This window comes from Portunus trituberculatus, chromosome 6 (assembly GCF_017591435.1).
Source record: "Portunus trituberculatus isolate SZX2019 chromosome 6, ASM1759143v1, whole genome shotgun sequence".
NCBI lineage: Eukaryota > Metazoa > Arthropoda > Malacostraca > Decapoda > Portunidae > Portunus > Portunus trituberculatus.
In genome coordinates, this window is record NC_059260.1 from 2,813,889 (window position 1) to 2,826,388 (window position 12,500).

The window sequence follows — 12,500 nt, forward strand, 5'->3', positions numbered from 1 at the left end:
CCACTAAACTTTCCGGACACTTAAATTTTCTTGAAGTACATTAATTTTTCTTCACTTAACTCAATACAAGTTTAGAGCTTGAAGAAAAATGAATGTACTTGAAGAAAATTTAAATATCGGGAAGGTTTAGTGGCGTGGTGTGGGGGAGGGTGGTGTGTGGACAGGGCTGCCAACCGAACTAGGAATTTCGGCCTGGATTCTTTGGATGAACGGACTGCAAACAATAAAAACCACTCTTAATACGCTCTTTTTTTCTCAGTACGACAAATTTCCAAGGTCACAGAGATGATTAGCAAAGTTTTCAAGTTTTTAATACTGTTAATAAGTAAGAAATCTTGTCAATATATCACTAGATCCATAAAATATCACTTCAAAACCCGTCGCATTTACCACTACAATTTTCAAGGCCACAAAGGTGATTAGGAGTGTTTTCAAGTGTTTAGACTGTTAATAAAGTAGAAATGTTGTCAATATATCACCAGAACTATAAAACCACTCTTTAAAACCCTCGTCACTACTATTTTCAAGGCCACAAAGATGATTAGAGTGTTTTCAAGTGTTTAGACTGTTACTAGTAGGAAATGTTGTCAATATATCACCAGAACCACAAAACCACTCTTTGAAACCCCTATCACTACTATTTTTAAGGCCATAAAGGTGATTAGGAGTGTCTACAATAGTTTAGACAGTTAATAAAGTAGAAATGTTGTTAATTTATCACCCAAACCACAAAAAACACTCTTTAAAACCCCTATCACTACTATTTTTAAGGCCGCAAAGGTGATTAGGAGTGTTTTCAAGTGTTTAGACAGTTAATAAAGTAGAAATGTTGTTAATTTATCACCCAAAACCACAAAAACACTACTATTTTCAAGGTCACAGATGTTTCGACTGTTAATAAGTAGGGAATCTTGTCAATATACCACCAGAACCACACAAAAAACCCTGTTACTACAATTTTCAACGCCACATAGATCATTACTAGGGCTTACAACTATTTCGACTATTGATAAAGTAGAAATGTTGTTAATTTATCACTAGAACCATAAAATCACCTTGAAAAACCCGTATCACTTCACTAAGACTATTTTCAAAGACTGGAGATAATTAGCAAAGTTCTTTAGAGTTTCCTTTCAATAGATAAAGTGAGGAAATCTTATCAGTGAATGAATAGAACCATAAAAACACACGCTTTAGATATCTTTCCACTTCAACGCTATTTTCTTATCCGTCTATCACTTAAACCATTAAAAAAAAACACTCTTGGTCATTTTAAAACGTTCAGTACCATGACGCGTTTCCTTATTCATTCTGGTGACTATTTGGGGGTTTTATACAGCTTCAGAAACTCATGTGGGGATTAAAATAGTGAAGACTCTAGCCATTAACCTTCTGACGTCCATAGACCCTTGCTGGTGTAAATTTAATGGTCTAATCACACCCAAAACTCATGGTAAAAATGCGTTCCAGTATTGAAGGGGTTAATAGTAGTAGTAGTAGTAGTAGTAGTAGTAGTAGTAGTAGATGATGTGGAATATATTTAAAAGTGGATATAAGAGAAAAAAAATATCTAAGTTGTAATTAATTGGAGATAGAAGTGTGAGATGGCGATAAGATAAGAAATTTTCGCCGATAATGCTAATAACAGCGATAACAATGATAACAACAATGACGATGATGATGATGATGAATAACACTAATCTTCATCACTTAGTTTATTTTCAGTCATTTCATTGATAAAAAGTATATAGAATTGTTAGAATAAGAGAAAGGATGAATGACATGAGGTAAATTATTGATGTTCACAGGTGTTAAGATTTGCTTCACCTGTTAAGATTGTAGCAGGTGTGTGTGTGTGTGTGTGTGTGTGTGTGTGTGTGTGTGTGTCATTACGTGTCAGGTATTCGACAGGTGTGCTTCAGATGTGTGTGTGTGTGTGTGTGTGTGTGTGTGTGTCTGTGTGTGTGTGTGTCATTACGTGTCAGGTATTCGACAGGTGTGCTTCAGGTGTGTGTGTGTGTGTGTGTGTGTGTGTGTTGAGGTTTGTTCTGCTAAAATAGAATAGAAAAATAAAAAATAAGGAAAAGAAAGAAAGAAAGGAAGAAGGAAGGAAAGAAAAAAGAAAAGGCTGGAAAGAAGAAAATGAGACAAGTTATCTTAGAAACAAAAGAAAAACATGAAAATTTGAAGGAAAGAAATAAATAATAAAGAATAAAGGAAATATTATTAAAAAAAAAAAACTAAAATGAAATGAGAAAAAAGAAAGGAAAAAGGAAAAGTAGAAAAAAAAAAAAAAAAAGTAATGAGAAAAAATAATTGATAGAAACAAGAAGAAAAAAAAGATAGAAGAAAACAAAAGAAAAAAGGAAAATTTAAGAAAAAAAACAAGAAAGGAAAATGAAAAAAAAAACAATAAAAGCAACAATAAAACACAACCTAAGCAAATACACACACACACACTCTCTCTCTCTCTCTCTCTCTCTCTCTCTCTCTCTCTCTCTCTCTCTCTCTCTCTCTCTCTCTCTCTCTCTCTCTCCCGTGTCCCACTCTCCCCACACACACACACACACACACACACACACACACACACACACACACACACACACACACACACACTATTGGTTGTCGGTTGCAAGGCGGCAGTTGATTGGCTAATGAGACCCGCCGCTGACGTCACCCCCGCCCCAGTGACGTCAGTGGCGCCGCCGTGACGTCACAATCGATAATATGAGGGCATGATAGAGTGACTGAGAGAGAGAGAGAGAGAGAGAGAGAGAGAGAGAGAGTAAAAGAAGAAAGGAGGGGAAGAGAGAGGGGAAACGTACGATGTGGGAAAAATATAAAAGAAAAAGAGGGGAAAAATATGAGAAGAGGGGAAGAGGAGGAGGAGGAGGAGGAGGAGGAGGAGGAGGAGGAGGAGGAGAGAGGTAAGAGGAGGAGAGAAAGAGTAAGACAAGAAGAAAGACAAGGAGAGAAGAGGGGAAAAGGAGAATAAATGAGGGGAAGAGAGGGGAGGAGGGGAGGAGGGAGGAGGGGAAGGGAGAATTGTTGTTACCTGTCTTACCTGTAATTATGTCACGGGGGTGTGGGAAGCTCTCATTAAGCCGTGATTTACCTGAGAGAGAGAGAGAGAGAGAGAGAGAGAGAGAGAGAGAGAGAGAGAGAGTGAGTGATTGAGTGAGTGTATGTGTCTGTGTGTGTGTGTGTGTGTGGTTACCTTCAGTATAACGTGCAACTCTCTCTCTCTCTCTCTCTCTCTCTCTCTCTCTCTCTCTCTCTCTCTCTCTCTCTCTCTCTCTCTCTCTCTCCCTCCCTTTTACTTCCCGTTACGTAACTTAGGATTATAGAAGAAGAAGGAAGGAAGAGAGAGAGAGAGAGAGAGAGAGAGAGAGAGAGAGAGAGAGAGAGAGAGAGAGAGAGGAATGTCTTATTGAATGGTGTGACGTCATTGCTCCTATTCTGACGTCACTGAGGAAGAAAGGTGAGGAGAAGGAGGAGGAGGAGGAGGAGGAAGAGGAGGAGGAGGAGGAAGAGAAGGAGGAAGGGCTAAGGTGAGGCTAGGTGAAGTGATGTGAAGAAGGACAAGGAGGAGGAAAAGGAGGACAAGGAGGAGGAAGAGGAGGAGGAGGAGGAGGAGGAGGAGGAGGAGGAGGAGGAGGAGGAGGAGGAAGAAGACTAATGCATAAAGAAAGGAAGAAAAAATAAAGGAAATATGAATAGTAGTAGTAGTAGTAGTAGTAGTAGTAGTAGTAGTAGTAGTAGAAGTAGTAGAAGAAGAAGAAGAAGAAGAAGAAGAAGAAGAAGAAGAAGAAGAAGAAGAAATGGTAGTAACAGTAAAAGTAGAATAAAAATAATAGTAATAGTAGATAGAGAGAGAGAGAGAGAGAGAGAGAGAGAGAGAGAGAGAGAGAGAGAGAGAGAGAGAATATGACTCATTATCCCTCCAATCACTTTTCTCTTCTTTTTCCTTCCTTTCCTCCACTCATCTCCTTTCCTCCACTCCTTATCTCCCTCCCCCCTACCCCGTCTCCCCTCCCTCCTTTCCCGCAGACTGGAGAGAAATATTATATCTCCAAGAATCGATTTTTATTGACGTCAGAGAGAGAGAGAGAGAGAGAGAGAGAGAGAGATGGGGCGGTAAAGGTAAAGGATTATGAGGTTTGAGGGAGTAAGTGTGTGTGTGTGTGTGTGTGTGTGTGTGTGTGTGTGTGTGTGTGTGTGTGTGTGTGTGTGATTTTGTTTATTTGATCTAATTAATATAGTGTTGTTTTGTTTACTTTTGTTGTTGTTGTTGTTGTTTTTATTATTATTATTATTATTATTATTATTGTTATTATTATTATTATTATTTATTATTATTAGTAGTATTATTATTCTTATTGTCACTAATTCTACTACTATTACTACTACAACAACAACAACAACAACAACAACAACAACAACTACTACTACTACTACTACTACTACTACTACTACTACTACTACTATTACTAAATATTTTCCTCTAAGCCTTCTTCCTCTTCCTCCTCCTCCTCCTTCTCCTTCTCCTTCTCCTCCTCCTCCTCCTCCTCCTCCTCCTCCTCCTCCTCCTCCTCCTCCTCCTCTCACCTCTTCCTCCTTCCTCATCCCTTTTGGTCACGGGGCTTCAGTTAAGAGAGAGAGAGAGAGAGAGAGAGAGAGAGAGAGTTTCGTGACGTTTGCATATTTTCGTTACTCTCTTCTCTCTCTCTCTCTCTCTCTCTCTCTCTCTCTCTCTCTCTCTCTCTCTCTCCGTCACCGTACTGGGAGCTGCGTCACCAGAGAGAGAGAGAGAGAGAGAGAGAGAGAGGGGAGGTATTGTGACGTCATGGAGTGTGTTACGTCACTGTGACATTAAGTGCGTTGTGAAGATTGATTTTGTGTGTTGTTTTGGGCTTTCTTGCTTTTTTTCCTCTTTTTCTCTTTTTTTTACTCTTTTCGTCTCTTTTTTCCTTTTTTTTCCTTTTTCCTCCCTTTTTTTCCTCTTTTCCTTTTTTCCTTTTTTTCTCTTTTTTCTTTCCTTTTCGAATTTATTTTTCTCGTTTTTTTTGTCAGTTTTCTTTTGACTTTTTTTTTTTTTTTTTTGTTTATTGTATTGTTAGAAGTAGTAGTAGTAGTAGTAGTAGTAGTAGTAGTTATTGTTGTTGTTGTTGTTGTTGTTGTTTTAATAGTAGTAGTAGTAGTAGTAGTAGTAGTAGTAGTAGTATCTATCTTATACTTTAAATCTGTGTGTGTGTGTGTGTGTGTGTGTGTCACTGGGCGGCCTTGCAGTGTAAAAAGACAGATAAGGTGCATGACGTGGCCAGATAAAGATGCTGTTTGGTGATGATAAGGTGTTGTGATTGTAGTGCTGGTGATGTTGCTACCACCACCACCATTACTACTACTACTACTACTACTACTACTACTACTACTGATGTGATAATACCGGTTTAATTCAGAAATATATGTTGTTGTTTTCTATCATTTTTTTCATTCACTTCTCCGTCTTCAAATAAATAGAGATATATTTTTTTCCCTAATCAAATCTAAAGAAACTACAAAGAAAAATTTCCCTCTACCTTTCCTTCTCTCATAAAACACATGCACTTTTTATTTTATTTTATTTTTTCCATTCACTTACCCAATTAGAAACACTTAGGTATAATTATCTATTCACCTAAACCTAACCTAACCTAACCTAACCTAACCTATAATTATCTATTCACCTAAACCTAACCTAACCTAACCTAACCTAACCAAACCAAACCTAACCTTACCTAACCTAACCTGTCCTAACCTTACCTAACCTAACCTAACCTAACTTAACCTAACCAAACCTATCCTAACCTAACCTAACCTAATCTAATCTGAAGAATACACAAACTCATTTTTCCCCATCATATTTCCTTGACTCATTCCTTCCTTCATTATAACACAGACACGTTTATATCCCATCACTCATAATAAAACAGGTCATTTTATTTCCATCACTCATTATAAATAGGCACAAATATTTTATCCCATCTCTCATTAAAAGCACATTTATATCCCATCACTCATTGAAACTCACAGATGCAATGATTTTCCCCATCACTCATTATAAACAGATACAAATATTTCATCCCATCATTATAAAACACAGACCATTTTATCCCATCACTCTTTATAAAGCACATTTCTATCCCATCACTCATTAAAACTCACAGATACAATGATTTTCCCCCATCACTCATTATAAACAGACATTCCCATCCTCCCATCACTCATATAAGACAAATATTTCATCCCATCACTTGTTGTAACACAGAGACACAATAAATCTATATCACCACTCATCTCTCTCTCTCTCTCTCTGTGTCTTGCAGGTGGCCATCAAAATAATAGACAAAAGCCAGCTGGACGCCGCCAACCTTCAGAAAGTCCACAGAGAGGTGAAAGTGCTCAAGACTCTTCACCACCCGCACATCATAAAGCTCTACCAGGTGTGTGTGTGTGTGTGTGTGTGTGTGTGTGTGTGTGTGTGTGTGTGTGTGTGTGTGGTGTGTGTGTGGGTTGTGTGTGTGTGTGGTGTGGTGTGGGGTTACTCATGTGTGTGTTGGTCAGGTGTGTGGTAGTGTGTGGTGTGGGTTACTCAGGTGTGTGTTTGTCAGGTGTGTGTGTGGTGTGGTGTGCGTTACTCAGGTGTGTGTTTGTCAGGTGTGTGGTGTGGTATGGTGTGCGTTACTCAGGTGTGTGTTTGTCAGGTGTGTGGTGTGGTGTGGTGTGCGTTACTCAGGTGTGTGTTTGTCAGGTATGTGGTGTGCGTTACTCAGGTGTGTGTTGGTCAGATGTGTGGTAGTGTGGTGTGCGTTACTCAGGTGTGTGTGGTGTGGTGTGGTGTGGTGTGCGTTACTCAGGTGTGTGTTTGTCAGGTATGTGGTGTGCGTTACTCAGGTGTGTGTTTGTCAGGTGTGTTGTAGTGTGGTGTGCGTTACTCAGGTGTGTGTTGGTCAGGTATGTGGTGTGGTGTGGTGTGCGTTACTCAGGTGTGTGTTGGTCAGGTATGTGGTGTGCGTTACTCAGGTGTGTGTTGGTCAGGTGTGTGGTGTGGTATGGTGTGCGTTACTCAGGTGTGTGGTGTGGTGTGGTGTGCGTTACTCAGGTGTGTGTTGGTCAGGTGTGTGGTAGTGTGGTGTGCGTTACTCAGGTGTGTGTTGGTCAGGTATGTGGTGTGGTGTGGTGTGCGTTACTCAGGTGTGTGTTGGTCAGGTATGTGGTGTGGTGTGGTGTGCGTTACTCAGGTGTGTGTTGGTCAAGTGTGTGGTGTGGTGTGGTGTGGGGTTACTCATGGTGTGTGTTGGTCAGCTGAGGTGAGGTGTGTGCAGGCTCGTATTCTGAAACGCCTTGCTCTCTCACCATCTCTATTTTCCAAAGGCTCTAGTTGAAGATAGTCGTATTTAACCCCTTCAGTACTGGAACGCATGTCTACCTTCAGTTTTGTGTACCATTAGACCATTGACATTAGGAAGGATCAATGGAGGTCAGGAGATTAATGGCCACATGCAGTCTTCACTATTTTAACCCCCCACATGAGTTTCTGAAGCTGTATAAAATCACCAAATAGTCACCAGAATGAATATGGAAACGTGGCATGGTACTGAAGGCGTTAAGAGTATTTTCAGGGTACAGGTCATGAATTAGCAAGATATTTAGTTGAATTTAAGGAGAAAACGTCTTGAAAATCCCACTAGTTGTTCTTGGGGCCTTGAAAAATTGATGTAGTAAGAGAGAAGACGTCACTGCTTTCCGAGGAGACTAGTTGGAGATACTCGTTATTTTAAGAGTGTTTTTTTATGGTTCTGGTGATGGAGTGGTAAGATTTATAGTTTATCATAAGGAAAAACTCTTGAAAACTCGTCTAGGCGTCTATGTGGCCTTAGAAAACTGTCCCTTCCTTCTTCACCGCACTCTCTCACCACTCTTCCTTCACCACACTCCCAGTAATGAACGCACCAGTAATAATGAGAGAGAGAGAGAGAGAGAGAGAGAGAGAGAGAGAGAGAGAGAGAGAGAGAGTGAGTTTCTTGACCTTATTTCGTAGGGTATGTTCTGAAGATCGTGAGATGAAATTGACCGATTGATTTAAGACACTAGACAATGACAAGAGAGAGAGAGAGAGAGAGAGAGAGAGAGAGAGAGACTGTGAATAGTTGATATATGACACACAACCTTTCCTTAAAACACGTAAACTATCATTGTGTGTGTGTGTGTGTGTGTGTGTGTGTGTGTGTGTGTGTGTGTGTGTGTGTGTGTCACTAATGAGTTACCTGTATCTTTCCCAGGTGATGGAGTCAAAGAACATGATTTACCTGGTTTCTGAATACGCTTGTAATGGAGAAATATTCGGTGAGTACAGGTGTGTGTGTGTGTGTGTGTGTGTGTGTGTGTGTGTGTGTGTGTGTGTGTGTGTTTTGTCTTTCATTCATTTTAGCAAGATTTTAGTTTATCTGTCCACCTGAGAGAGAGAGAGAGAGAGAGAGAGAGAGAGAGAGAGAGATATATAAAAAGAAAGAACAAGAAGAACAGAGGGAGTAAAGATAACGAAAAACAAAGTAAGAGAGAGAGAGAGAGAGAGAGAGAGAGTTACCACACCTCCTCGCTTTAATGAACTAGCTCTAACCCACATCTTCTGAACACAACCTGTACCTACACATGTGCTTCGCTGCGTGGTGTCTAAATCAGGGTTGCTTTCCAGGTGTGTGTGTGTGTGTGTGTGTGTGTGTTTGACGTCAGAGAGAGAGAGAGAGAGAGAGAGAGTATGAGATAAGATAAAAGATTATAAATATGAAAGAAAAAAAGAAAAAATGGAAGAAATGGAGGAGTAAATAAAGAGAGAGAGAGAGAGAGAGAGAGAGAGAGAGAGAGAGAGAGAGAGAGAGAGAGTAATGGTGTTATGAATCATTTGTTATTTGTAATTTCTATTTATTTATGTTTTTTATTGTTGTTGTTGTTGTTGTTGTTGTTCTTTTTCTTCATCATCATCATCATCATTTCTTCTTCTTCTTCTTCTTCTTCTTCTTCTTCTTCTTCTTCTTCTTCTTCTTCTTCTTCTTCTTCTTCTTCTTCTTCTTCTTCTTCTACTACTACTACTACTACTACTACTACTACTACTACTACTACTACTACCACCACCACCACCACCCTCACCACCACCACCACCACCACCACCACCACCAATCCAACACATACGCCCTTTCACACGCTTGAAGGGTGAGTAATGTGCTAGCTATGATAGGCAGACAAATATAGACCCTGTGTGGCTTATATATAGAGGCCAGAGTGTCTTTATGTGGCGCCGTGACTCGTAGCAGGGGTATTAGAGAGAGAGAGAGAGAGAGAGAGAGAGAGAGAGAGAGACATGAACAAAAACAAAAAAAGTGATGAAATAAAAATAAACGACGAAAAATGTAAAAAAAAAAATCAAAACAAGAAAAACAAAAAACAAAAAACAATCAAGAAAATAAGAAATAAAATCAGAGAGAGAGAGAGAGAGAGAGAGAGAGAGAGAGAGAGAGAGAGAGAGAGAGAGAGAGAGAGAGAGAGAGAGAGTAAACAGTAACACACGTACACCTCTTTATATTTTTAGCCTCTGTATCCTGAAGGCGCCTCAGTGTGACGCTCCCCGGGGCAAGACCCAGCTAAGTGACGCCCCTGTGAGAGACAGACACACAGACAGACACACACACACACACACACACACACACACACACACACACACACACACACACACATAAACAGACAGATAGACATAAAGACAGACAGACAGATAGACAGATAAACAGGGAGACAGACACACAGACACTCAGACAGACATATAGACAGACAGATAGAGAGAAAGACACACAGACACACAGATAGGCACACAGACAGACACACAGACACACAGACACACACACACACCCGGTAGCTCAGTGGTTAGAGCGCTGGCTTCACAAGCCAGAGGACCGGGGTTGGATTCCCCGGCCGGGTGGAGATATTTGGGTGTCTCCTTTGACGTGTAGCCCCTGTTCACTGTTCACTGTTCACTGTTCACTGTTCAGTGTTCACTGTTCAGTATTCAGTGTTCAGTGTTCACCTAGCAGTGAGTAGGTACGGGATGTAAATCGACTTGTGACCTTGTTGTCCCGGTGTGTGGTGTGTGCCTGGTCTCAGGCCTAGCCCAAGATTGGAAATAATGAGCTCTGAGCTCGTTCCGTAGGGTAACGTCTGGCTGTCTCGTCAGAGACTGCACCACATCAAACAGTGAAACACACACACAGACAGGCACACAGACAGACACACACACAGGCAGACAGACAGACAGACAGACAGACAGATAGACATTCAGACAGACAAAGACAATCAGATATACAGACAGACAGACAGACAGATAGACAAACAGATAGAGAAATAGATTGTAGTACCCTTAGAATAGGTAGCACACGACAGTGCGCCTTTGGGTACATGTTCGTTTGTATAAAGTTAGGTTTGAATAAAAAAAAAAACCAGACAAACAGATAGACAGACAGACGGATAGATAGACAAACAGACAGATAGATAGACAGATATAAAACAGACTAACTCATAAAGAAAGATAAAGAGAGAGAGAGAGAGAGAGAGAGAGAGAGAGAGAGAGAGAGAGAGAGACCCATCTTTATCCCACTAGTCAATAATTTCCCTTTGTCGAAATAAATAAATAGGAAAAAAAAACTCAACAATAAAACACACACACACACACACACACACACACACACACACACACACACACACACACACACACACACACACATAGGTCTCGTAACCTCTTACATAACCCACCATAGGCCTCCCCTGTCCTGGTAGTGACTCCAGTAGGCTTAAAGAGAAAGAGGGAGAGGAGGGAGAGGTGAGAGAGAGACAGGGAGAGAGGGAGAGAAACCTGAAAAGTAACCCCGTAAGTCTGGCGGAGTGTTGCTGACGTCACGAGGGAACGGAAGGCGCTGATTGGCTGGCTGGCTTCGTGCGTCACCACTGGCTCCTCCCATTGGCTGATCCGCATTCGATTAAGAGCAAGTCTAGAAATTTCGTATATTACACCACTTTTTCCTTCATTTCGTGCTGATAATGAATGGTTTTCTCTTTCCCCGAACGTCTGAGTCACGTGAGGGCGCGCACGAGTGGCGGGCGGGCGTGGTGTAGGCGTGGGCGCAGGAGGGCGGGGAAATGTGGGCGGTTCCGCGGAGTTGTGAATGGAGAGGCAGTGGTGGTGGTGGTGGTTGTAGCGCTCTACTCTCTCTCTCTCTCTCTCTCTCTCTCTCTCTCTCTCTCTGTAGCCCCCCATCCCCTGTTTTAACTTAAAGATGGGATACTGAAACTCTCTCTCTCTCTCTCTCTCTCTCTCTCTCTCTCTCTTTACACCTATTTCTATCTCCTTTCCTTTTCGTGTCTTTTTTTCCTCCCGCCATGCAGCACAGGCGCCACACCACAGCCCGGCGTTAGTCGTGTTGACACATCCAGGTTGAGTTATCCAGGCGGGGAGTCGCTGCAGCCTGTAAGAGTGACGGGCGTATTGATAAATAGACAAAAACATCCTTACTTGACTTTGCACGTGTCTAAGGCTTGTTGTCAATTATTAAAGCTTTTTTATATATATTTTTTGATGTTTTTGTCTTCTATTTTTTTTTTTTTATTAACTTGTAAACTAATTTTTTTTTAAGTTCGTATCTTTCAATTTTTTCTTCTTTTATTATTTTTTTTTACTTTGTCTCCTTTCTTTTCTTTTCATGTGCCTTTCTTTATCTTTTTTTATTCTTTTTTTTCTTCCTTTCTCCTTTTACCATCCGCAATGTTTATCTTGCATCGTACGTCTGGCAGCGTGGTACTTGTCAGGGAAAGGTTGTCGTACAGTACGATAATTTCTGGCTTACAAAAATGCATCGTTTGAGATTTTTTTCCTGCTAAGTTAATGGATTTACTTTTCCTTTCTTTTCTTTTATCTTACTTTATCGACTTCAGTTTATATCGATTTTTACTTTTTTATTACACTTTTTTTTTCATTAGAGATAAGATTTTTTTTTCTCTCATTTCTTAACAAAGTAATCGTTTTCTTTTCGTTTTCTTTACTTATTTGACTTCATAGACTAATATTTTTACCTAATTTTATTTATACTTCAGTTTATTAGTGGCTACATTGAGTTTATTGACGCTTATTGACACTTATTATTTATTTAACCCATGCTCGAATGCTGTTACCATCTTTATTAATTTACCTATTATTATTATTATTATTATTATTATTATTATTATTATTATTATTATTGTTGTTGTTGTTGCTGTTATTGTTGTTGTTGTTGGTTAGTGACTCGCGTTCGTTAGAAGATGCTTGGGAACATTCTCGTTTGTAATTGACTTAAAAAAGAGAAAAAAAAGAAGAAGGAACTGAGACGAGGAGAAAAAGTAAGGAAAAAAATAAAAATAAAAATAAAAAGATGAACACAAATAAG

At 40.2% G+C, this 12,500-nt stretch overlaps 1 protein-coding gene across 1 annotated transcript in view; it reads left to right on the top strand.

The window, feature by feature from the left end:
• LOC123517937 (serine/threonine-protein kinase SIK2-like) overlaps positions 1 to 12,500 on the top strand; it is a 35,214-nt gene that overhangs the window by 7,617 nt on the left and 15,097 nt on the right. Inside the window, exons 2-3 of the mRNA XM_045278406.1 lie at positions 6,366 to 6,482; positions 8,322 to 8,385. Of these exons, the coding sequence (XP_045134341.1) occupies positions 6,366 to 6,482; positions 8,322 to 8,385 (181 nt within the window). The remainder of the gene's footprint in view (positions 1 to 6,365; positions 6,483 to 8,321; positions 8,386 to 12,500) is intronic.